General features: G+C 32.3%; 2 protein-coding genes across 3 annotated transcripts; both read right to left on the bottom strand.

Moving 5' to 3' along the window:
* Nucleotides 1–1,041: 1,041 nt before the first annotated feature.
* On the bottom strand, nt 1,042–4,434 carry LOC21396998 (vacuolar-processing enzyme). Its single transcript, XM_010114148.1, has 9 exons — nt 4,240–4,434; nt 3,911–4,075; nt 3,486–3,642; nt 3,087–3,175; nt 2,630–2,829; nt 2,153–2,201; nt 1,707–1,943; nt 1,276–1,485; nt 1,042–1,179 (listed from the first exon to the last, which is right to left on the bottom strand). Exons 1-9 carry the CDS (start codon nt 4,432–4,434, stop codon nt 1,042–1,044), a joined length of 1,440 nt encoding a protein of 479 aa, XP_010112450.1.
* A 14,541-nt stretch (nt 4,435–18,975) lies between these two features.
* LOC21411145 (disease resistance-like protein DSC1) lies at nt 18,976–26,861 on the bottom strand. Of its 2 annotated transcripts, XM_024176077.1 has the most exons (8): nt 26,654–26,861; nt 25,820–26,405; nt 24,142–25,213; nt 23,691–23,999; nt 21,673–22,926; nt 20,909–21,552; nt 20,028–20,100; nt 18,976–19,033 (listed from the first exon to the last, which is right to left on the bottom strand). In XM_024176077.1, the coding sequence occupies exons 2-6, from the start codon at nt 26,293–26,295 to the stop codon at nt 21,067–21,069; spliced, it is 3,597 nt and encodes a 1,198-aa protein (XP_024031845.1). In that variant the 5' UTR covers nt 26,296–26,405; nt 26,654–26,861; the 3' UTR covers nt 18,976–19,033; nt 20,028–20,100; nt 20,909–21,066. The 2 variants fall into 2 exon arrangements, with proteins under 2 accessions (XP_024031845.1, XP_024031844.1); XM_024176076.1 differs by lacking the exon at nt 18,976–19,033 and having other exon boundaries at nt 19,911–20,100.
* Nucleotides 26,862–27,368: the final 507 nt, after the last annotated feature.

The raw sequence follows: 27,368 nt of genomic DNA, 5'->3' as shown, positions 1-27,368 counted from the left end.
TTTTTGTAACTTTACTGGCATGTAATTTTGTAATGTTCTAGTTTTGATCTGTTTTTTTTAATTTGTGTACATTTATTTGATAACGTGGTTTCTAGTACGGAAGTTTTGTAAGTTTGGTTTTTAGTTGATTTGTTGCTTCTCTGTTTTGCAAATCTAGTTATTTTGTGCGTAATAATTTTGTAGTTCAATGACACCGTTGAAAAAAGCAAAATAATCTAGTAGATCATCAAAAATAATTTATTAGCATACTTTCCAACAACTAACAACCGGAGATGGATGACCATTTCCCTTATTGGGCAAAAAAATAAAAAATCTACCAGTTTACTTTCGGTTTACTGGCTTCAATGGCTGGAAACGATCAGCCTATTGTTGAAAATAAAATATAATTTGTTAGATTACTGGTGGTAATCTTTTAAATTGCCTTTTTGTTCGGAGACGAGTATGGTAAAACTTTATGAACCTTCGACGTGTCCATTTTAGGGGCACAAATAAAAGCTCCAATATCCGATAGCAAGAATCAAAAAGTTTGTCTTTTGGGGCATTCATTGAAATCTCTCTTCCTACAATTACTCATGTAGCCCGTTTGGTTCATAATTTTGAACAAAGGTTTAAATTTTTTTTTTTTTTTTTTTAGAGAAAAACTACAACAGAAAGGTATAAAACTTGAGAAAAACACAGTAGTGACACTTAGAGGATGTCATTTTTGCCCTCTATATCATTCAATATCGTAAACTTAATATCTATATCACTCAATTAGCAGTATAGTTTCTTTCCGTGAAACAAACAAATCGTCTTTCCACGTATCTTATAAGTATAATTTTAACGTATCTTATTTAATCCATGCATTGTTTTAGAGCTATTTTTACTCCTTTCTTAGACTAGATTGCTATAAAGTTAACAAAAAAGAGTAGAGATGAGTCATATTAATTAGTACTATTTTTCCATTTTATTTATAAAACTTGGTCATTTTGTGAATGACAAAACCGTAGACCGTCTTCGGATACATAATATAAGATGAAAAGAGAAGAGGGTTTCTCTTCTTTAACTGGCACAAGTTGGCATTAAGGCCGCAACCAATTGGTCCGTGGTGATCCCAGCGTTGCACATGTTGGCAATAGCTCGTGTGTACTTCATTCCATACTTCGACAATCTTCCACAATATTTCTCATAAGTCTTCATCTGTAATTTATAATACATTAATATAATTAGTACGATCATTACGTAATGTGTGTGTGTGTGTATATATATATATATATGTTGTATGCAAGCTCTTACATGCATCTTGAAGCAGTCCCAATCATCCACAAGTGGTTGCCCGGATGGCCTAACATTGTTTAAGACTTTTGAGGTTTCCTCGTACGTGCCAAACAGAAACTTTCCAATCTGTTGAATTGTATGGTCAATTTGTTTCCTTTGAGAAAGTTCTTCCTGGAGCTTTTTATGACCTTCAAGCTTCTCACCAGAGCCGGTGGGAGCCTTTTGGAACTGGAAAAACACATTAAATATACGTAAGTTTTTAGTTCTATATTATCATATTGATCATGCACTAAAAGCCAAAAAAAAAAAAAAAAAAGGTAAGACATATATAAATATGTTATGTAGAAATTAATACAAAAAAAAATTAATAAATTGAATTTTTCTAAGAGTTAATTAATTGACATTAATAAATTAGGGAGGCACTATATGTATATGTATACAGTAGAAACCTTGCGCCAAAGGTAGAGGATATCTGCATCACGTTGGCTGACAACCGTTGATCGTACTGATGGAGAGAAATCAATTTGATCATCATGGTCATCATGATTAATAGTGGAAGTAAAGTTATCATTGGCAGGATTTGAGCCTAGGTAAGTGGAGAGGCTATCTTCTTTTTGATTCGTGTTTCCAAATTGCATGACATGGGAACTGGAGAATAAATTACTATTTGCCGTTCTCCTTCGAACCTGTGTTAATATGTTACAATTGATAATTAATTAATTAAACTCAATATATGTATATATATATATATATCATTCAAAAGAGAAGTGAAAAGATGATGATTATTTCACTACTTCAAAAAAGAAAACGAAAAAGGAAAAGGAAAAATGAAAATTATATATATTGTTAGCAAGAAGGATTAAAAATTGTTCTAAAAATGTTGTTTTGATTTTACCACTTCATATTGATGTCCCAAAGTTTCTTGGCGTAAGTCAATTTTGTCACTGTTGATATCACATGCATGCAAAGTAAGAATAAAATTAGTATATCATAAGTTATATATATACACACTCGTATATATTGCATAACACTGCAAGTATGTACACATAATTAGAGTAGTTGACGCTAAGATTAGCATACAGGTCAAATTTTCTCATCCCCAAATGGAATTTGAGAGTTCTGTACAACCACCATTTACTTAAAATATATTGTGTTCACATATTTTAACCATAGTGTTGCTTGGCCAGCTATGATACTTAAACCCAAAAAAGAGTAGTACTTATTTTTTGGGGCTGAAAACCCATGGAAAATGAGTGTTTGAGGGTATATATTTCAAGAATAAATAAATGAGTGTTTCTTTGTATATATACATTATACACAATATTATACAATAATATTGTATAACTACATATGATTAGTAATACGTACGTACCACTCTTCCATCCAAGAAATACTGTACATGTCTCCCAAACAAGTGTCATACTCGGGAGGAGAACTATAAATATCACCAGGACAATAGGTACCATAACTGCTTTCTTTTCCATTTGCTGCTGTTGTTGCATAAATATTGATATTCTCTGGAAGAAGCCCTACAAACATACTTCCAGATTCACACGCTTCGATGTATATCACCTAAATATAAATGTTATAATTTCATCATATATATATATATATGACATATATTAATATTATACTATTGAACATTACACAAAATTGTGAATTACTACATGTCATTGGTCTACGTACTATGTATGATATATATAATATATAGATATAGAAATTATAATGACCTTATATCATATCTGCATATATCTATATATATAATATGTACTACAGTAAAATTAGGAAATGATCCTAAAAAGCAAAGGAATAATATATAGTATATTTACCATGCTTTTGTATCCTTTGGCTTCGTGCTTCTTCTTCAGTACGTCTACGAAATCTTTTGCAAAGACACGATCATCTCCCGACGGCATTTCTGAATATATAATACACGAAGTAATTAACATACACATGCATAGAAGTACATACATGCGTACATACACACACACACACACTCATATATATATATATATATATATATCAAAGAATTACATAATATAAGAAGTTAAATTTTCTCCCTAGAAAACAAAGTAAAGACACTAAATATACAATAGCTCTAGCTACAGATCACCATACACCATGTGTATATATATGGACAGCATAGTCTGTAACTTATTTTGGAAAATATATATACTATTAATTAGAAAACCTCTTTTTGTTATTTGAATCAAGAAAATTTGACTAACCAAGCACCCCCGGAGCTCCGTGATCGGCGTAGTAGATGAAAATGTGGTCATTTGGGCCGCTGTCAAGAACCTTGCCACTACCTCCCGTCAGAGCACTTCTATTCCCAAGAATAGCAGCATAAAAATTACCAGCAGTAACATGTTTTCTTGTATAATCCTGCATATATATATATATACAAATTAGCAGCAGTAATATAGATACATACAAATTTTTAGTTACTGATCAGTACAAGGCTATATCATCGATCATTAGTAAAATAATTAAGTCCATAATGGGAAAATCTCCTTATAGATAATAATCTAGCTCGTAACTATGCCCATTTTAATATACAAGATAGATAAAAATTAGATTAATTAATATAATCAAGTAATCAAGTGAAACATAAAAAATAAAAAAAATAAAAAGAGGAAAAAGAAAGGGAGACCTTGGGAACTCCATCATAAACATCAGGGCCATCAGGCTTGTTGATAATGATACCAGGCCTAGGGTTATACTTGTTAAACGCAATGTCGTCGTACATGAAAACAATAATGTTTTCATCTTTTAATCCACCTTTCTTCAGTATTTGATATGAATGGCATACATCAGCCTGCAGTAGAACGAAATATTCATGTCGCTTAATTAATAGTAAATGAGTTGCCAATATAATATTTTTCAATATTAATGTCCTATATATATATATATATATATCTGTATATATATATAATAATTTTACAAAGTAATATATACATATATATATATATATATATATACCTGATGCCTGTAGTTAAAATATTCTCTGGACCCAGCAACAAGAACTGCCCACTTTGTTCCATTTTGCTTCTTGTGATCAATATGCTCATCACTTAAATGTTTCTGATCAGCCACAAGTACTACTGCCTCTGATTCTAGTGAGAACAATCTTAACGATATTCCCAGGAACAGTACATAATAGTCGCACCAACTCATCTCCGTAACTAGCTGGTTTTTAAAAAAATTTTTAAAAAAATTTATCTTAATTTTTAACTCATATTTATCTGCAATGATCATGACGAGCCGCAAAATTACATAGTATATGCGCACATTCCTTCAAATAATTAGGTGTTAATTATATGTTAAAATGTTGATTTCTAAGTATACAAATTTACATTATATATGTGCTAATTACAACCACTTAAGGTAATTACAGATCTATCAGTAATAAATTAATTTTTCTATATTGTAGTACTATAACAGAATTTAAAAATTAGTTTAACAAAAAAAAAAAAGAAAAAGGGATGAATTGGTTACCAAAGACCAAGAGATTATTGACAAATTCTTTGCAGAGAACCGCTTCTTAGGGACTGAACTCAATTTGTTGAACTCTGGCTCACAACTTCAAGGCTATATTTCTACTAAATGCTCTTAATTATTAGAACTTAAAAGCATGCATGATATATGGTGTATATATAGGACTATGTCTCATGGATTATCAATCGTGCAAATTAACTTTTAGCAAACACAAAGAAGATACTAATTGAAATTGTTTTTGCCTTTGTGGGTTCGAAATGAATGGCTCAGATTAAATCATTCCCATATAAAATCAGATTTAGGATAAAAGGTTTGATCATACGCATCGTATTCCTTACCTTCCTTAGGTATGAAGGTTAAACTTTGTATTTTGTAACGAATTTGGAAGTCGATTGATTAAGACGATGGGTCAAACTTGGGAATCAGATATTCTGCAACTAATGAGGAGTCAGTTTTCAACTAGTACTACAATTTTTTGCAACTAATGAGTCCGTTTTCAACTATATATATAGTAATTTGTAGTACTACTATTTTATGCGTGTGTGAATTTGTTTTCGCTTGATCTAATTAGTTGCTATCAAATTTTTCTCATGTTCATATTGGTACGTAACTATCACGGATTCTATTAAACTATTTAGTCCAACATGCCCATCAAATTTTGAAGAAGAATCAAAATTTAATTACACAATTAGTTCAAAGCACCCAGAAAGCTAATGTAATTTAATAAAAGACTATACAATCATTTGGTTTTGTGTCAATTTACCACGGATCGATTTCAAGGAGAGGGGCAAGTTGACACAGAATCAATCATTTAGAAAATGACTTAAATAACAGTTTAGAGGGGTATTTATGGAATTATAAGTAGTGACATGCCATCATTTTGTTTATATTATAAGTGAGTTGGGTGTTTGAACGATTATGTATAGTTTAATCTTTTTCAAAGTTCAGGAGACATGTTGGAAGTAGGATACACTGTTCAAAAGACATTTATGGAATTAATTTAAGTCTACACATAATAAAGTAATTGAGCTTTTTTTTAACATGTGAAAGACATATTAACAAGATAATTAATAGTGGATTAACTTGATAACAATATTGCATTCGAGTGTTGATTTATTCTCCTCGCTCCAAATAAACGAGAGAAAGAAACTATTAGGCAAATTTATGTTTATGGGTTACGTCTTTTTGAAAACATGGGAGGATGTTTGTCTCACCTTACTTTCACCTTGCAGATTCAAAACACTACTCTTCAACAGTAAAACTAAATAAATAACTCATGGTTTACTTTTGGATTACTGCATCTGATTTCATTGTATTTATTGAAAACTGACCTTAGTGATACATAATTCTAAAGTATCCACTCATATTATACATCTTTATAACAAAAAAAAAAAAAAAAAAAATGTCTTTCGTACATTTCCTTTCATGCTAGTAATTTTTTCTCATTATTTATTTGAAAGTTGTAAATTTTATTTAAGTGTTATTTGATAAATGTACTATACCGAATTACACTCAAATACTCTAAAATATTTATTAGATATTTTCAAAACGGCAACAGTTAATAAAAACTATTCTATATATATATATATAGAGAGAGAGAGAGAGAATTTTGGTCTAAAATTTTATAAATTGATGACCATAATATTAGAAACAAGAAATTATAACTATAAATAAGCAAAGTAAAGATAATATATGCGTGTTTTACTCATACACATCTCCTAAAAAATTAATTTATACTTTACCGAATACTTAAATTGGGTTTCTGCTATCCACCGTAGCTTTTGAATAGAAAAATATATATATACACACACATAGATGGACGAGTTTGCATTAATGTTTACGTTTTTACGGTGGTTATCTATGAAACATGGAAATTTAATAATAAATATAATAAGAATTTAATTTCATTAATTGTGAAAAAAAATATTTTTATTAACTACTTAATTTATTACAATATCAAATCAATATATTATAGTTAAAATAACGATACACTGATGAATAAAATAGTTAAATTACCATTAAAATCATACTCATATATTACCAAAAAGTCTGCTGATTAAATAAGACAACAATTTTTGAATTGTACCTTAATATGACGTTGAGTTAATTAAAAAAAAATGCGAGTAATCAATGAAAAATTATATGTTACCTATTGACACGAATTTCACACTTTGAATTATGGTTTTATTTCCATAGATAGATGTCATACGCTATTTTAGATGAATAACCCTTCACACGGATTTCCGATTGTACATGAATTATGGTTTTTCTTTCCATAGATAATCATCCGGATATCATTTATACAGTAATTTTGTTTAGGTGAATGTATATCATATTTAGATTAACAACGACTGACACGTATTTCCAATTGTGCACCACTTACGGTTTTCTTTCCATATTAAAAAAATTACGTTTTGAACTATCAATATAGCTAATACGACATTATTATTTTTCATAATTGTCTTGATGTCATTTATGTATATAGGATATAGATATATCTTCTCCAAATAAAAAACCATGCATTACAGGGTAAAGTTGCACCTTATAGTCTTCGTATTAATCAGCAAAACTTGCCTAATCAAGACAACTTCTATATCTACACAAACACAAAACGAAGTGATTAGCCAAACAATATATATAAGAAATAATAGACAGCATGTAATTTCTAATATCGTCGGTGCACCCAAATTAAAAGAATCTATAGATAGCATGTAAAATTAAAGAAATAATAGGAAAAAAAAGTATTGATCTAGAAAAAAAAAATTTCACGGCTCTATAAAATAATTTATACGCTTTCGCTTTTTAATCTATTGATTCTTAATAATTCAATATGAATGTTTTTTGAATTTTGAGATATGTTTTATGCCTAAGGATATTTTCTAACATAAGAGCCTAAGGCCCCTGTTCACTTCGCATATTCGAGTTTAGAATTTGAGTTTTTCTACAGTAAAAAGCTCTCACAAACAATCACATCTAACTTTTTTACTACAGTAAAAAGCTCTCACAAACAATCACATCTAACTTTTTTACTACAGTAAAAAGCTCTCACATAAAGTCACATCTCAACTCGAATTCTAAACTCGAATCAGCGAAGTGAACGGAGCAGTAGATTCAGTAAAAACTTGTTAGAAAACAAAATTATGAAAGCTGTCAGAGAAATTGAAAAGAGTCATGCACAGAACGAAATCAAGAGAGAGAGAGGGGAGCAAAGAGCAAAGTACCATTTAGTTAAATAGCAAACAAGAAGGGATTTGGAGATACTATAAGAATCAATTATTCTGAAATCAGAAGAATCAGGAGGCGTTTGTTTTCTATATTCGTTCTTAATTCTGAATCATGATTCGTAATTTTTTATAGTATTTTTTCTCACAAAAAATACACGTAAAATGAAAATAATTCTGAATCATAATTATAAATACATAAACCAAACGTACTGAGTGATTTCAAAATCACAGAATTATTAGTCCTTTCCTATATACCAACCCAACTCCAACCCTCATCACTATTGGACCACAACTCCAACTTGAATTTTCTGTGAAATGCCGTATTTCAAATAGAATGATGCCTCTACTGCATCACTATATTCCAAACACAAGTCCGGATAGTACGAGATTAGGACATGGTCTGAAGTAATATCACTACTAGTGATCCTGGCTTCTTCTTCTTCTTCATCAATGACAAATTCCCCACGATAGATCATCCAATTACAATTATATGCAGCAAGTTTGTCGATTTGACCGGACCTAGTTTTAAAATGTAACTCACAATCGAAGTGTGCCCATTCGTACTCAGAAGGATGGAAGCGTTCAGGGATTGATGCAGCAACAAAGCCAATGGCGAAGCCCATGAAATTGGAATCATTCCAATCTTGGTGAAGCTCCACACTTATTGAATCCCCCTCAGCACGATGGCTGAACCACTTTGGAAAGAGGCTATCAATTAAAAACACACCCATCAAATTTTTAGAGTCTAAAATCAGCTCTCTTTCATCTCTCTCACTCTCCCCTCAACTATTCCCGCATCTCCCTCAACTCCTTACAAGAAAACCACCTTTCACACCTCCAAACTTGAAATTTCTCCATCATTTCTCTTCCTAATCCATAGAGGAAGCAAACTCTTGCTTTTTCCCTAGTTTTAAACGTGTTTGGTAGCCCAAAAACCCTTCCAAAATTACTGTCAAATTGGAATCCGAGAAGAAGGTTTAAGCTCCTTCAACATAGAGTTGGGTTTTGGTGGTAAGGTAGCTCTCTCAATCACTTTCCCAATACATTTTCTTCTATTAGCAGCAACTAACACGAATTTTCTTGTGTTTTGTCTTCAATATTATTTCTCAAATGCATCCATCCATGACCAGCCATGTCCAGCTCACACTTAAAGCTACAAGTTTGAGCTTTTAGAAAACCGAACTATCGATTAATCTTCAAGGGTAAGACTTTTAACCTTTAGAGCTTTGATGTTGAGATAAATGTGTTAGTCGTATGACTTTGAATTGAGTTTTGGTTGATTTGAACTTAATCAACTCGAAATAGGATGTTGATTCAAGTGTTCGCATGTGAGTTTTAAACATAAAAGTTTGCATATTATATGTTTGTTGAAATGAACATCAATGAGTTTCTGAACCAGCTTTACATTTTAAGTTTTTTAGAGAATCATTGACATTAGAGGGTCAGTCACTCGTACCATACTTTAAAAGAAAGCCCATCCCCAGCTCAAAAGGTACCTAAACTCGTGATAGAAACTCTCTTTCCCGTCCCATCGAACAATTAAAATAGACATCCTAAGCTTTAAGTGAGTTTAAGAATCATGGAAAAAAGATTTTTCTATAATTAGTTATGATTTTTACAAGTTCATGCCTAAAAGTCTGTCAAATTCTTGACGGAAAGTTTGGTCTAGATTTTGAGCTGATTTTTATGAGTCTAATGAATCTAAAACCTAGCAAAGAATAGCTCTAAAGAAAGCCCCATGAGTCAACTTTGATTTGGCAGTAGTTTTGTAATTTTTAGAATTTCCTACAGTTTATTATAAACTTTCTCGTAACTGAGGTCGAATCTGCCCAATTGACAGAGTTTGTGTTAAGAGACCAATTTTTGTAATGTTGGTATTTAGAAAAGTTAATTGTTAGGTGGATTTATAATGGGAGATGACTAAAAACGACATGTACATTATGATTTTGAGTGTTGAATGTTAAATTTTGGTTTTACTATGTTTGTTTGATTTTGATTTATGACCAGCTTAAATGTAAGGTGTTTTGTGATGGGATTAAAGCCAATAATTATTAATAAATAGTTCTTAATTGAACTAGTTACACGAACCTATCAATTTCTTAAACTTCTTGTTATAAGTTCACTTTAGAGATTGTTTAATAAATAACCTATTTAAGAAGTTGAACCCAACATTGTTCTTTGAAAATTCTAATCTAGAGGGTAAACGTCCAATAGTTGACTTTCACCATTTATCTAAACTCGCGATAATGAAATTATTCCATAGGGCGTAATCGGTCCATAGACTCAACACACATTATTTTATACAAGTGTGTGCCTCAGAAAAAAAAAAAAAAAAAAGGCTCAAAATTACCTAAGGTGAATGTGATAATAGGATCACGCATTGTAATGACTGAGAAAATCTCAGACTTTAAATAATACAATTTATGTATTTAAACTAAGGATTTTCCTAGAAAATACTATGTTATATTTTCTAACTGAAGGATTTATGGAATTAACATCTGTATTCCTAAATTCTGTAATTGATTTCATGCTAAGTTCATGTTTTACAATCAAGTAAATTCGATCGATAAATTCTCGCCGTACTATAAGGCAGAAGAATTTTCAGTACATATGTAGTTTGAGAATCTTAATTCTAAGAATCTCCAAGCATAGCATGATGTTAGCAGCGTATAAAAAAATGCTTTGACATTTTAAAAGAAGAAAAAATCCTTAATTGCCAGACAGCTAGGTTAAAGTCACAAGATAAATACCTATAGTAGAAGGGTACAATATAAGCTTGGGAGTTGACACCATCAGAAACAATGTCATTCCCGGGATATAATGCAGAAATTTAAGTTTATGCATGCAAATGATTGTGAGTTACATTTTAAAACTAGGTTCGGTCAAATCGACAAACTTGCTGCATATAATTGTAATTGGATGATCTATCGTGGGGAATTTTTCATTGATGAAGAAGAAGAAGCCAGGATCACTAGTAGTGGTATTACTTCAGACCATGTCTTCATCTCGTACTATCCGGACTTGTGTTTGGAATATAGTGATGCAGTAGAGGCATCATTCTATTTGAAATACGGCATTTAACAGAAAATTCAAGTTGGAGTTGTGGTCCAATAGGTTGGAGTTGGGTTGGTATATAGGAAAGGACTAATGATTCTGTGATTTTAGAATCACTCAGGACGTTTAATTTATGTATTTAAAATTATGATTCAGAATTATTTTTATTTTACGTGTATTTTTTATGAAAAAAAATATTATAAAAAATTATGAATCATGATTTAAAATCATGGACGAATATAGGAAACAAACGTCTCCTAATTCTTCTGATTTCGGAATCACTGATTCTTATAGTATCTCTAAATCCCTTCTTGTTCCTGATTTCATTCTGTGTATGACTTTTTTCAATTTCTTTGACAGCTTTCATAATTTTGTTTTCTAACAAGTTTCTACTGAATCAACTTGGGCTCTTATGTTGGAAAATATCCTTAGGTATAAAACATATCTCAAAATTTAAAAAAAAATTCATATTAAATTAGTAAGAATCAACAGATTAAAAAGCGGAAGCGTATAAATTATTTTATAGAGCCGCGCAATTTTTTTTTTCCAGATCAACACTTTTTTGTCCCTATTATTTCTTTAATTTTACATTAAAGATTGGATGTGGGTCCAACGCCCGCATTTAATTCAAGATACCCTGTTTGAATTTAAATTTTCAACGGCCTAAGAGTTAGAATGTCGTGAATAAGTTTCTAGGCCGAATTGGGCCTTAATACCATAATAAGTCCAATGAGAAAAATTATGGAGAATAAGTTACTAGATTTGGTAAATGATTTTCAATCTAGACATAAGTATGTTAAGGGCAATTAAGAAAAATAAGATTTTGAGGATTTAATAAATTGATCCTTATAGTAAATTGTCTTTCAGTAAACGAAATGAATACTTGCCTTAAGTAAAGCGCTAGATTTCCTTCATGGGCTGCTAAAATAGAATAGCAAACGACAGATAATCTCACACTCTCAATGGGTGTTCATTTTCAGAAGTAAGCAAGTAAGAGAATAGGCTGTTTGGCGAAAAGTGGATTCCAGCTCTGTAAATCAGGTAAGTAGGAATCTCGCCTACAGTATGAATAGATTTTAAAGAAAAAGTTACACATGTTATATATACATGTTTATGCTTTAAGTATTGTATGCGATGTTATGTCATGTTGTATATACTTAAGCAGTGCACATGAATTATATGTGTTTGAGTACATTTCATGTTATAGTATGCTATGCTATGTCATATTGCATAAACCTTAATAAGTCAAGAAGAACCTATAAGAATAATCTCAGTTGAGTGTCGTACCGGCCTCTGAGAGGGAGGTGACTCAGGCTCCCAAGGGAGAAGAAAAAAATAATAATAATGTCCTCCACAAGGGAGGCATTCAGTTCAGTTATAATCACAGTGTCATGGGGGACCTTGCAAACCCTCACATCCCGATGATTGCGCGCAAGTGGTACGAGCACTCAGGCTCATCAGTAAGAAAGATAAGATAATAAGATTATGATAAGACATCATAATTAAGCATAATCAACTCATGCATATTTATTCATGTGAACTTACAGTTATTTTACGAGAGATAGTTCCTACTTGCTGAGCGAAAACTTAATCAGATATGTTCATGTTGTAGGTAAGAAACCTATCAGCAATTCTTGAAGGGCAATGGCGAACGGCGGACGAATGGTGGAGATGGGAATGGATACCGCTCACACTTAAATCTTCCGCAGTAAGAGTAAGTAAAATCATGTATATGTATATATGATTCAAAGGTTTCAAGCATATATATTTGAAAAGTATATGTACATAGGTATGTTAAGAAAATCGAGGTTTTAGCTAACAACCCTAGTCTTGAGTATTTAAGTTTTAGAACGTTGCAACAGTGCATGCAACAAATAAACAAATTTTAAACATGACGATTTAAATTATTGATTTTAAAAGGACTTTAAGATGTACTTTTATAACCTTTTGTTAAAACCAACACTGGTTAGTTTTGTTTAGTTAAAACTGTGCAGTTTCTGAAATCTGCGTTTTAGTACATCTTAGGTTTGGATTTTGAAAATCTGTTCGTCGCGACAATTCTTCGCCTCGTCGAGATCTAAAATTTTCGTTTTTAAAGAAAACTGAAATTCAGCCCCTAGAGGCCTCGTTTGGCTGAAAACAGTGGCTGTAGTTTTTTTTCCTGAAACTGTGTTAGACAGCCTATCCCGTTTTTACAAAACGGCTTAAAACTTGCATTTGGAGTTAAAATTGGGTTTTGTCACAATCACATAAAAACATTCAAAACATTGAGAGCCATAAGTTCAATTTTAGAAATACTGAAAAATCCCGCTCTAGGGTCCTCATTTTCGCATTCAAAGTAACTAGAAAATTTTACCTCTAACCCCAAAATAAGCAACTTAAACCAAATATAAGCATACCACATAATACTAATCCAACTAACCTCAAAACACACAAAACTAACTTAAAACTCACACACCTTTATTACAAACCATAGCTTCAAAGGATGATGAGTGAGTTTTACTCGCTCATTTAGTATCATTTTGCACTTAATATCTAGTTGGTTTTCGAGGTTTTTGTTAGTTTTTATGTGTGTTTTTGTTCTTTGTTTGAAGGTTAGGTGAAAGTCTATGATTTGGAAGGTTTTGGACAAATTTCACTAAAATCTGACGGAATTAGTGCATTGGGGCAGAATGGGCAGCGCTTAGGCGCCCATGACAGCGCCGCGGCCCCCAGGATTTTACACAGTAGCGCCGCAGCGCTAGGAACTCAGCGCCGCGTCACTACGACGCGAGAAAATACGTGTTTTGAAGGCCAATCGCGAGAAAACTTACCTGTTTTGACCCTAATGCTCGAAAACATATAAATAGATGATTCTAGGGCAATTAGAAGAGACTTTTAGACTGTGGAATGACGGTTGGCTTTTGAGAGAGTATTCAAGAAAAGAAAAGGAGAATTGGGACGGAAAAGAAGAACGGCTCAAATCCGGAGACAGTGACGCTTCAATTCAACTCCAAACTAGTTCTTTTCTTTCCTTTCCAATGATTAAGACTTTGTTTAGAGATGAACTAATTCCTTTTTCTAGGGCTACGATGTAGCCGGATTATGAATGTTCAAATTCTCAATCTTATTTTTTAAGTAATTGATGTTTAATCCATATATGCTGAGTATTTCAATTTATTCTTAATGCTTGTGATTGTTTGGCCAACTATTACATGATTATGTATTTAATTTGAGACCGAGAGGTGATAATTAACTAAGCTCTTAATTGAAATACCATGAGTTGTTCATAGGATAGAGATATCTACGATGCTTGTGCAGTTCTTTTGAATTTCTTGCACTTAATGATTTTCAACAGGTTTAGAAGTCTGACAGAGATGTAAATTTTGCTTATTGGATTAATATTATTATTGCTTGAGAAAGAATAATAATTGCTTTAGAGAAATTGCTGTCAGTATAGGATTGAATGTTAATTTTCTTGAATTATGAGAATTTGAACATGATTAATTTGGTGAAATCGGAAACCCTAGAATCTTAATCTATTGAATTTTCATCCATTGCTAGCATTGTTTAATTTATTTAATTGTTTTTAGTTTTGCTTTACTTAATTTTATAAACTCTATTTTCAAGTATTCAAATAAAATTGGGGTTAATACAATTTCAGTAATTAGTAAACAACAATCCTCATGGGACGATATTCTTATTTACTAATGAGTGAGTTTTACTCACTCATTTAGTATCGTTTTGCACTTAATATCTAGTTGGTTTTTGAGGTTTTTGTTAGTTTTTATGTGTGTTTTTGTTCTTTGTTTGAAGGTTAGGTGAAAGTCTATGATTTGGAAAGTTTTGGACAAATTTCGCTGAACTCCGACGGAATTAGTGCATTGGGGCAAAATGGGCAGCGCTTAGGCACCCATTACAGCGCCGCAGCGCCCAGGATTTTACACAGTAACGCCGCAGCGCTAGGAACTCAGCGCCGCGGCGCTACGACGCGAGAAAAGACGCGTTTTGAAGGCCAATCGCGAGAAAACTTACCCATTTTGACTCTAATGCTCATAAACATATAAATAGATATTCTAGGGCAATTAGAAGAGACTTTTAGACTATGGAATGACGGCTGGCTTTTGAGAGAGTATTCAAGAGAAGAAAAGGAGAATTGGGACGAAGAAGAAGAATGGCTCAAATCCGAAGACGGAGACGCTTCAATTCAACTCCAAACTAGTTCTTTTCTTTCCTTTCCAATGATTAAGACTTTGTTTAGCAATTTATTTTGTTTAGAGATGAACTAATTCCTTTTTCTAGGGCTACGATGTAGCCGGATTATGAATGTTCAAATTCTCAATCTTATTTTTTAAGTAATTGATGTTTAATCCATATATGTTGAGTATTTCAATTTATTCTTAATGCTTGTGATTGTTTGGCCAACTATTACATGATTATGTATTTAATTTGAGACCGAGAGGTGATAATTAACTAAGCTCTTAATTGAAATACCATGAGTTGTTCATAGGATAGAGATATCTACGATGCTTGTGCAGTTCTTTTGAATTTCTTGCACTTAATGATTTTCAACAGGTTTAGAAGTCTGACAGAGATGTAGATTTTGCTTATTGGATTAATATTATTATTGCTTGAGAAAGAATAATAATTGCTTTAGAGAAATTGCTGTCAGTATAGGATTGAATGTTAATTTTCTTGAATTATGAGAATTTGAACATGATTAATTTGGTGAAATCGAAAACCCTACAATCTTAATCTATTGAATTTTCATCCATTGCTAGCATTGTTTAATTTATTTAATTGTTTTTAGTTTTGCTTTACTTAATTTTATAAACTCTATTTTCAAGTATTCAAATAAAATTGGGGTTAATACAATTTCGGTAATTAGTAAACAACAATTCTCGGGGGACGATATTCTTATTCACTATTATATTACTTTATTGCGATAGCGTATACTTGCGTTACGATTTTTCACAACAAAGGACCACAATTTACATCCATAATTTCAAGCTTAAAGTTGGCTATAAAAATAATGGAGAAGAGTTCAAGAAATTACCCTTAAAGAACTCTCTTTTGAAAACCTTTGAAATCCTCCTCTTCTCTTCCAACTTAAGCTAAGATTTATGGTGAGATATATGAAAACTTTTGAGTGTATGTGGACTAGAAGAAGGCTCGGTTTGGTGAGGGAGAGTGGAGAAAATTTTGGAGGCCTGGAATTGTAGTGAATCCGGTTTTGGTGTGGAGAAGAAAAGAATAGAGTAAAAGTGAGGCCTAGTTTATGATGGCTCTATTTATAGACAAGTTGGTAATCATTTTTAGCACCAAATTAACTCCATTAATCAACTAAATTTTTGGGTTCAAATCCCTTAAGCATGGCCGGTCTAGGTGGGAGAAAAGAAAGGGTAAGTATGCCATGATTTCTTTTCAACCACTGTCATCACATCACTTCTCATCATAAAATCTTCTAGCACACTCAAGTAACCAAAACTTTTGCTAAAACCTCCTAACATGGTTAGCCAAGATGAGAGAAAATAGTGAAAAAGATTGTCATGATTTCTCTTCAACCACTACCATCACATCACATCTCATCCAACCAAACTCTAACATACCCATTGTACTTTTGTCTAATCTCTTAAATTTCTCTTGCATCAGATAAAATTTATACTGACTGTAAGGAAGTACTTAGCCGACAGAAAATTTTAGTTTCTGACGGTTCCTTTTCTACTGCTTATTTACAGTTCAATATCAATCCCCGACTACTTCGATATCACGTTAAATTCTTACTCGCGTAATATTTCAAACTGTTTCAAGTCTTGAAATTTATTCTAGACTAAACAAATTCTAAACTTAAATTTATGTATTATATCCCAAGAATGACATTGTTTCTGACGGTGTCAACTCCCGAGCTCACATTGTACCATTCTACTATAGGTATTTATCTTGTGACTTCAACCTAGTTGTCTGGCAATTAAGGATTTTATCTTTTTTAAAATGTCAGAGTGTTTTTTTTGTATGGACAGTCTGACAAGATAGAGCATGTGGTACAAGGGTGATGGGTCGAGCCATTGAATGTTTCCACACAAACTATTTCTGAAAGTTTATTTTGAAATTATTTTTATTATTTTGGGACTGTTATTTTTTTAGTAGATTGCTAAGCAGCTAAAGATACAACGAAACCGGCATGAACCTATCTAGTTAAGTATCCAGTAATTATCTAAGGAATTAAGTAAGTTGAAAAATTGGTCCAAAATGCCCCATTATGGAATTACAAGTTTTAATTACCTTTATTTCTATTTTAAAGAGTTTTCTTGAGAATATTATTTTAAACAAGATATTTTTATAGTAAATGTTTAAGAGACTTATAAAAAAAATGGTCCATTTAAAATGCTTAAATAATTTTATATTTCCCTCAAATTTTGGAACAAGTTTTTTTTACAAGCTCAATGAGAACCTCTCTCGTTTGTTAGAACCGATCAAGTTAACAAAACAAAAGATGAATCCTTCATCAAAAGAGTTAAGTTCCAAGATATGAACTATCAATTAAAGGTTCTGACAACATGAAATTATCACAATCCAAGATTTTCCATTTTGAAAAGTATTTTTAATTTTTATTTTAATGTTCAAACTTTAACTATGTACTTTAACCTTCGTACTTTTGAAAAAAAAAAAAAAAAAAAAAAGGAAAAATTTATTGCAAAATATTCTTAATACATTCTTTTAAGTACATTTTTTTTTTCATATTTACGCTATGAAAACCTACTAATAATGGCTTGTCAAATCAGGTTGTCACATAGACATATTTGATGGCAAATCAATTAAATAAGCATTAGATCCAATTCGGGCATGTAACTTTTTAACAGCATGTTTTGTATAATGCTAAGGATTAATGCGAACCATGACATAATCACCTTCATTAAATTCTTCGCAGCAAGTTTATATTTACCATTGCTCAAAATAATTTTTTATCTAACTTCAGCATGCAAATTATGAATGTGATGAGCGAAAGCTTAATCAGAATGACAGTAATCAGTAGGCAAAGGAATAAGGTCAACAGGTTGACGTGGAAGGAGGCTATAGACAATCTCAAAAGGACTTTTACTTGTGGATCTTTCTTTCTCAAAAGATTTATGGGTCAAAATTTGTTGTCTTTGGGCCGTGAGTTTCCTAAAAGATGGTTTAGCGACAGGCTTGACAGGACGCAAAAGAATGGTATTCTTACCACACGTGAACTTATAGGTATTATTATGACCGCAATATTGTACAGAATTATCGTATAACCATGGGTGACCTTAAAGAAGGTGGGACAAATTCATAGGTAAAACCTCACAGTAGATATCCTCAGAATATGGTCCAATCTTGAATGTGACTAGACAACGTTCTCTAACAGGTAGGAAAGTCTTATCTACCCAGGCTACCCTAAATGGATGAGGATGTGGCTCTAACTTAAGACCAAAATTTTCAAAAACTGAAAAGTAGCAAATTCACCTAATTAGATTTTGCTAATGCTATTTTCCTATTTTAATTTTAAAATTAAAAAATTGAGGAAGTAATAATTAATTCTTACTTGTCTAGTCATTTTCTATTTTCAAATATTATTTAGAAGATTTATATAAAATATCATACTTACTGATCTTGCAAATGAAAGCCATATAGATCAGCTGCAGTAGTCAAGTATTTCTATGGGCCCGTTTAGTTCGTTGATTCGAGTTTTTAATTTGAGTTCAGATGTGATTTTATGTGAGAGCTTTTTACTGTAGTAAAAAAGTTAGATGTGATTGTTTGTGAGAGCTTTTTACTGTAGCAAAATTCGAATTCTAAACTCGAATCAGCGAAATGAACGGGGCCATAACTCCTTCACTTTGTTCGGCTCAAAACGTTCTTCATGTGCAGCAAAGGCAATCACATAACTCCCCTTATGTTTCCTAATATCTGATGGATTGATGTTGTAAAAGACGGGTAAAACAATCTGACCACTTTCATTCTTGCATTTGAGAATGTGCACGAGCTCATCCAAGCACCATCTAGAGGAAGAGGAGAAAAAGATTCTTCAATCTCCCAATGTGAGTGTTCGAGTTCTAATCATGTTCTATTTCAGGTGTGCCCACACATTTTCTTAGTAAAAACAAGGAATTGAGGAGGAAGGCCCAAAAATTACAATTCGATTGGAGCGACGATTGTTCGTGATCAAAGAATTCAAGTTATCATCTTAATCGGTCGCTAACTATAATTCTAATCATTCTCAAATTAGTGAAAAATAATATACTCTATAGATGTGTTTCAAAGGTTTTATAAAAAATTTTATTATACACAATCCGTTAAATATACGTTTCCATATCCAAAATTGTTTCAGAAATCAACATTGTGTGTGAGAAATACCACATAAATAATTACAAAATTTAAACAAAAAAATAGACGTGTTATCTCTATAAATTATATTACATTACCCGGAGCAACATTTTTACCAAAATCACAACACCACATGGTACAAAAACGACCTCTCATTGTTAAATGAGTAAATACTAATTCGCTGATTCGAGTTGAGATGTGACTTTATGTGAGAGACTTTACTGTAGCAAAAAAGTTAGATGTGACTGTTTTTTAGAGCTTTTTACTGTAGTAAAACTCAAATTCTAAACTCGAATCAGTGAAGTGAACGGGACCTAAAAGTCTAAAAGTATGTGACTTTTCCCAAAACAACTCTCTGATCTCCGATACTCCCTCCACTCTCACTATGCTTTTTATTCTTTTCAACAATCTGTAATTAATATTCTAACCAACTAACGACTCTTTACTGTTATGTTTACAATCCCACTCTTTATACAACTTGTTAGAATTTATTCACATAATCACACACCCAAACAAGTGGTTTTGATTCTGAATTTTAAAATTTAAATTTTTTGTGAGAAAAAAATATTGTACCCGAACCAACTATCATAGTTTGAACCATGAAAACTTTGAAAAGTGCCAACACATAAAGACGGGAAAGAGAAAGAGGTGTGGTAACATTTAAAGTACCTATGAATCCTTAAAAATGCTGAAAACATTCCCTCCAACTTCAGATTTCAAGTTTGCCCTTTCACCTTTATTTCTGTATAACACAAAAAGGTAAAGACAACAAAGTTAAGAAGATAGGAAAAAGGACGATCAGAAAGCTTATACAACCAAAATGAATTATAAAGACATTTTTTATGGACTAAAGAAAACACAACATATCCCTAAAACATTTGAGTCATGAATTCAAATATCGTATCCGTAAAGCTATTCTTCTAACACTTGAAGTCACACAAATTTAACAAAAGAATATTCAAGAAAAAAAGGAAACTAATTTTTAAACCAATCAAACTGACGATTAACACTCTAAATTTGGAGTGAAAAGTCAGTTTTTCCAATTTAGGGGAAGATGTTATCAATGGGATTTTGGCTAAAACTTTCAGATTAACACTCTAAATTTGGAGTGAAAAATCAGTTTTTCCAATTTAGGGGAAGATGTTATCAGTGGGATTTTGGCTAAAACTTTCAGATTAACACTCTAAATTTGGAGTGAAAAGTCAGTTTTTCCAATTTAGGGGGAGATGTTATCAATGGGATTTTGGCTAAAACTTTCAGCGTATAACTCAAATGTTATAATTTTAAAATTTCAGCATTTAAGAAAAAGAAATGTTCAAATATTCATTGACGCATTTTATCAAGCAACTAAGAGGCAACCTCAATGTCCCAACTCTATGTTCATATAGTCACCTACGGGTAATGATTTTTCCACAGAATTCTTACTTAAATTGTAACAGAAATTAGAATCATATATATGCAACGTAATCAATATAATAATTGCATACAAGGAAGCATACGGAAATATAAAATTAAAAAAGAATTTTAGTACAAAAATGCATTTATTTTACCCTTTTATTTATACAAGTGTCCTGAGTGTTAAACATCAAAACAACATGAACAGATCCTCAATGTCCGACTCCAACTTTAGGTGCGTATGTTTCAATCACATAATCAATAATCAACTTTGGCTGTTCAGCTGATTCCTCCTCCTCAATCACATAATCAATCATTTGCATGCATATACCAACCCAACTCCAATCCTTTTCACAGTCGAATCACAATTTCTCTTTTGCCACAAATCTCTAGATTCGAAATAGAATGATGCCTCCATTACATCAGGATGTTTGTTGAACAAGTTGTTAGAGTCGTATTGCATGAACACATGGTCCGAACTAATATCACTACTTGTGATTTTAGCCTCCTCCTCCTCATCACTGTGGATCACCCAATTACCGTACTTGTGATATTTGTGGATTTGACCGCAGTTAGTTTTAAGATGTAAGTCAAACTTAATTTCTATAGGAGAAGAATAGGAGCCTGCGCCTGGTGGGATTATTGGAGCAACAATGCAAATGGCAAAACCCATCAAATTAGAATTATGCCAACCACAGGGAAGCTTCATAGTTGTTGAAATCCCCTCGTCTTGATGCCTGAACCACTTTGGAATTTCATTTCCCGGATAACATACTGTAATTGTATGACGCCTTCCTTCCTACATCACCAATATACATGAATAATAGTGTATTAATGTTTAATTACTTCAATCTTCAAATTACTTACTCTTGTTTTTAAGAGAGAGAGAGAGAGTGAAAGAAAATACATACATACGTACCAATTTCAATTTAACAACTCTGTATAAGACATCACCTAAAATGTTGCGTGCATTCCGTCCTAGTTTCCAGCACTTTTGGAACTCAAATGTAATGAAAGGGTAAGTCACACGCCGTGTGTTGAATCCACACCACGCCAAACTTGATATTGTCTCCAGAGAAGTACATCCCCTTGCATTAATAACTATAACAGACGATGGAAGTTGTGGCAAAGATCGGAGCTTCTTGCAATTTTTAATGATGAGCCATTTTAGCCGATGAAGTTGTATGATGCTTGAAGGTATATTCTCAAATGGGTTCCCGCTTAGATCTAACCAAGTTAACGAGGATAAAAGGCTCAGCCAAACTGGAATTTCTACAATATTGCAGTTACTTAGATCTAGCCGGTTTAAGGAGAACAAAAAAAATTGCTTCCTTTGGAGATGTTCAGGTTCCAAACACCCACGGCGAGACAAGAATTTTATACAACTTAAATAATAAATCCATTTTGGGACAAACTCGAGTTTTCTGCGCCAACTCATATCTTGACGACGGAGCCCAAAAAACTTTTCAATTACAATTGAGTTGCTTAACACTTGGATCCCTGTGAATTTTTTCAATCTCGAACAATCGCCAAGTTCAAGGGTTTGAAGAGATTTGGATTTAAAAATATTGGTTGGGAGACTCCGGAGCTTTTTGCATCCTCCAAGAAAAAATATCCTCAGACAATCAAGACCCTCAATTGAAGGTGAAGACAATTGTTCTATTGATGAGTCTCGCAAATTCAATATATCTAGATTTCTCGGAAGACCTATTTGAAGATGCTTGATATGTTGACAACCACTGAGGCTCAATTCCACAAGATTTTCAAAAGACCCAATTGATGGCACTTGTTTTATTGACAAGTCGCTCAAATTTAAAACTTGTATATTACTCGGAAGAGCTGCTGGAAGATTCTTGATATGTTGACAACCACTGAGGCTCAATTCCACAAGACTTTCTAAACGCCCAATTGATAAGGGCAATTCTTTTATTCCAGTCCTGTCTAAATTCAAGTACTTGATATTCCCCGATATCATTGGAAAAGACTTAATCTTAGTACAGCCATGTAATGTAAGAGATCCAAAACATCCTTGGAAATTAAGTGAAGGAACTTCAACTAAATTTATACAACCCTCAAGATTAATACTTTCTAGCTTTGGAGCTCGAGATAGATCTGGAAGTTTAATCAGTTGCTTGGAATAACCAAGATTAATACACTTCAAATTTCCAAGATTCTACAAAAAAAAATTAATTAATTAATTTTGTAAGCCCCGATAAATTCATGAATAAAAATGTGATTTTATGACAATTTGAATTATGAATTTCCCCATTAGTACATGCCATGATACTTACTTGCAATAAGGGAATTATTATGTTATTTGATGATCAATTATGTAAGCATGTCTGAATAGGTGTGTTTTTAGTTCATGAATTTAAATTGTACATGAGATCTTTAGAATATAAATTTTTTAAAGATTTTTATCCCTGCTTGGTAATATTAAGTTACAACGATTTAGGAATTCTAAATGTTCCAATAGATCCTAAAAGTGGTAAAACTTCAAATGTCAAAATGATAAATGACATTAAGAATGCATAAAGTTCCATGAGTATTACTTAGGTTATGAAAGTTATTTAATTCACAAGGATTAAATTCAATCCACAGCATGATTAAAGGAAGTTCCTAGCTAGGATATCCGTAAACTGGATACAAACACATAAAGTAGACTAACTTTCTCAGTAATGCAAATCATACCATAAGACTCCAACTCAAGCCAAGTCCAAGGTTTGATTTAAAGTAACAGTCAGGTAGTCAATTTTGTCTATGTAGATTTTTAATAGTTGAATTCCAACTTCTGAATTTTCTTGGTCTTACAAAGTAATGGTCCGAAAACTCGGGTCGTTAAGAATTTAGTAAGTCATTTTTTTAGATTAAAAACAATAGGTAATCATAAACATTTAATACATGATATTCAACTTATTAATTAATATTATAGCATACCTGTACACCACTCCAAAGTTGCGTAAGCTCGCTACAGGGCATGTCAAGTTCAACAAGATTTTTCCCCTTATAATTTGATGGCAAAGATTTTAATGGATAGTTATACCAGCAAAGATATCTTAGGGAAGGAGGAAGAAACTGCAGACCTTGAGTAAGATATACTTTGAATTTATGATGATAGGAATGATTTGCAATGTATATCTTGAGCAATCTCAGTCTATGCATCTTGTTGAAAACCGTAGGTTCCAAGTGTAGATCATCATCAATCTTAGACATGTCAAGGTATATTCCTTCGATTGCTCTAGTTCCCTAGAAATTTAAAAAAAAAAATGATAAATGAGAATATGAGTTAAGAAAAATAAAAAGGAACAGTTACTAAAATTAATTATGTATAGAGAGAGAGAGAGAGAGAGAGATGATGTTCTATAGTCGCTTAGAATTTGATACTCACCATGTTGTTTTCTAGAACATTATAGACGTCTTGAGGAATCCACATCCGGTTACGCTCACCAGGATCTTTAATAGATTGTTGGCGAACAATTTCCCAACCCATCTCTTGTATCAAATCATGCATCCAAACTTTGCCCTCAATAATGGTTATGAGAGACTTGTTTATGAGAATTTCAATCCCCGAACTTGCAAACAAATCACAATCATTTAGTATGCTTTCTGTAAAATCTCTTGTCTCCCCTCTAAGAAAACATGCAATATCAAGGAGAATATCTTGTTGCTTATCATCTAGCCCATCATAACTTATTTTCAACACCTTTTGAATTTTTGGATCGGGAATTGATTTAAGTTTGTTCAATGTATTAACCCAATATTCTACGGTTTGGGAACGAAGGGAGGAACCTAAAACTTTAAGAGCTAGCGGATTGCATCCAGTATAATTTACTAACGCTCTTGACAGCTCCAAAAATGTCATGGAAGGCTTTGCTCTAAAGGCACTGAACTGAAAGAGTTGAAGTGCTTTCTCAAAATCTAATTGTTTAACTTCATATACTTCCTTGTCAGCGCTCAAAATAACTTGTTTGTCTCTTGTCGTTATGATGATTTTACTTCCTTCACCAACCCAACTACCATCTCCAACCAATTTCTCCAGCTGGTCTATATCATCAATATCATCAAGAACAATGAGTACTTTTTTACCTACGAGTCTATTTCTCACAAAGTGGTCAACTGTTTCCAGATTTCTTTGATCCAATAGCATTGAAAACAATTTGATTTCTAGATGAGGCAGTCCATATTTCTGTGAATTTTCTCTAACATTTTCAAGAAAGCAACGACTTTTAAATTGATAAAAGCACCGATTGAAAATGGCGCGAGCCAAAGTAGTCTTGCCTATACCACCCATCCCCCAAAGGCCTATGCCCCGAGGATTTGGTTTGCATAGCAATGATTCAATTTCCTCAAGGCGTTCATCTATTCCAAAAAGACCCTTAGTCTCCATAGCAATTTGTGGCAAACGATTTAATTTTCTCAATACATCTTCCACAATCTTCTCAATTAATTCTGACTCATACCTAGCATAAATATAAAAGAGAGATGAATTAATATGAAAAAATCACGATGAAATTAGCAAAAAAGTAAAACAAATTAAAATGTATACTTTTTTTCTTTTTTGAGAAATCAGATGTATTCTTTCATATTACGGATTGTAATTCATTATGTGACAGTTTCAGATTGTATTATTGTTTTGCTTAACTACGCATTTTAAATCAAAATATGTTACTTTTGGCACTACAGCTTTGCTTGCACTTTTGTTTTTGTTATTTGTTTCAAAAACTGAAAAGTAACAAATTCACCTAATTAGATTTTGCTAATACTATTTACCTATTTTAATTTTAAAATTAAAAAAAAAATACAAATTGAGGAAGTAATAATTAATTCTTACTTATCTAGTCATTTTCTATTTTCAAATATTATTTAGAAGATTTATATAAAATTTGTAAATATTCGTTACATATGGAGATATAACACACAGCTATACACTGCAGATAATATACAAAACATAACCCCATAATTAGATGAAACGAAAATAACTCCTGAACATCTAATGAGTATTATCTAGGATGATAACATACGGAGCTTATTGATAATATTAAGGCATGATCAAATATCATACTTACTGATCTTGTACGTGAAAGCCAGATAGATCAGCTGCAGCAGTCAGAGCATCTCTCCACTCCTTCACTTTTTCCAGCTCAAAACGTTCTTCGTGTGCGGCAAAGGCAATAGCATAACTCCCCTTCTGTTTCCTAATATCCGATGGATCGATGTTGTAAAAGACGGGTAAAACGATCTGACTTCTTTCATTCTTGCATTTGAGAATGTACACGAGCTCATCCAAGCACCATCTAGAAGAAGCATACTCTTTCGAGAAGACGACTATTGAAATCATTGATTCCTCAATTGCTCTCGAAAGTGCAGGCGAAATTTCATCTCCTCTCTCGAGATCTGGATCATCTCTGTAGGTTCGAATGTGTTTACCGCGTAAAACAGAGTAAAGATGACTAGTAAAGTTTTTACGAGTGTCCCCTCTGAAACTGATAAAGACTTCATTGTTGATAATGAAAGAAGAAGAAGAAGAAGCAACAATGGCCATATCGTTGGCAGGAAAAGAATGAGAAAATGATTTCTTCGCTCTTCTTTTGTGAAAGAAAGATGAATATTGTTTAAAGGTAGAACTGCATGACCTAGTGGTTTAGCGATTTCCTGAAAGGTAGAAAGAAGAAGAAGAAGAAGACCATCTAAGTAAAAAAGAAGAAGCAGAAGAAAGGTTGGAGTACGTCTTTAAATTATTATTTGTATTATTAGTAGTTTTTTTTTTTTTCTTTTGTTACTGTAATGCAAAAAATCTCTCCTCTTGCCCTTTGCCCTTTCTATTTTGGGTTCTTCAGCAAGAGGATCTTACAGCCACAAAACAAAAGAACCACAAAACAATATTAAAACATTGCTTTTACCTTCCTCTATACCTTACAGCCATCCTCACCATTCCTCCATTTCTCTATCTTGAATCCAAGAACAAACTTTCAACAACTTTCAAATTTTTTTAACGAAATCCCTATTGGCGAAGCCCTCTTCCCCACTACAGACACATTTCAAAAACTAATATAGCACCTCACTAGAAAAAAAAAAATCACTTTTTTTCTTTAGTTGCAGAGAAATGAATGGACGAGAAGGAAGGAGGGAGATGAAAGGAAGAAAGACAGACAAGAAGAAAAAGAAAAGAGAGGAGAGAGAAGAAAGATAAAGAGAGAGAGTTACGTCATTGATAGTGGGTCCTTGATTAGCGTTTTTTTTAATAGAAAAACAATCAACTTTCAAAACACTCATGGCATGTTTATTTAAGTCTATTTTATTTTATTGATTTGAGCTACAGTAACAAAATTTAAAAAATTATTACATTTAATTTTTTTTATTACAATAAAAAGTTCTCACATAAAAATATATCTCAATTTGAATTAAAAACTCGAATCAGCGAACTAAACAGTCCCCTATTAAGAGTGGAGAATGAGAATTGAGTTCTCAGAAACAGTCACATCTAACTTTTTTGTTATAGTAAAAAACTCTCACATAAAATTTTATCTCAATTTGAATTAAAAACTCGAATCAGCGAACTAAACAGTCCCCTATTAAGAGTGGAGAATGAGAATTGAGTTCTCAGAAACAGTCACA

The sequence above is a fragment of the Morus notabilis genome, unplaced genomic scaffold, assembly GCF_000414095.1.
Source record: "Morus notabilis unplaced genomic scaffold, ASM41409v2 Scaffold1568, whole genome shotgun sequence".
NCBI lineage: Eukaryota > Viridiplantae > Streptophyta > Magnoliopsida > Rosales > Moraceae > Morus > Morus notabilis.
This window is presented reverse-complemented; position numbering and strand designations above follow the sequence as displayed.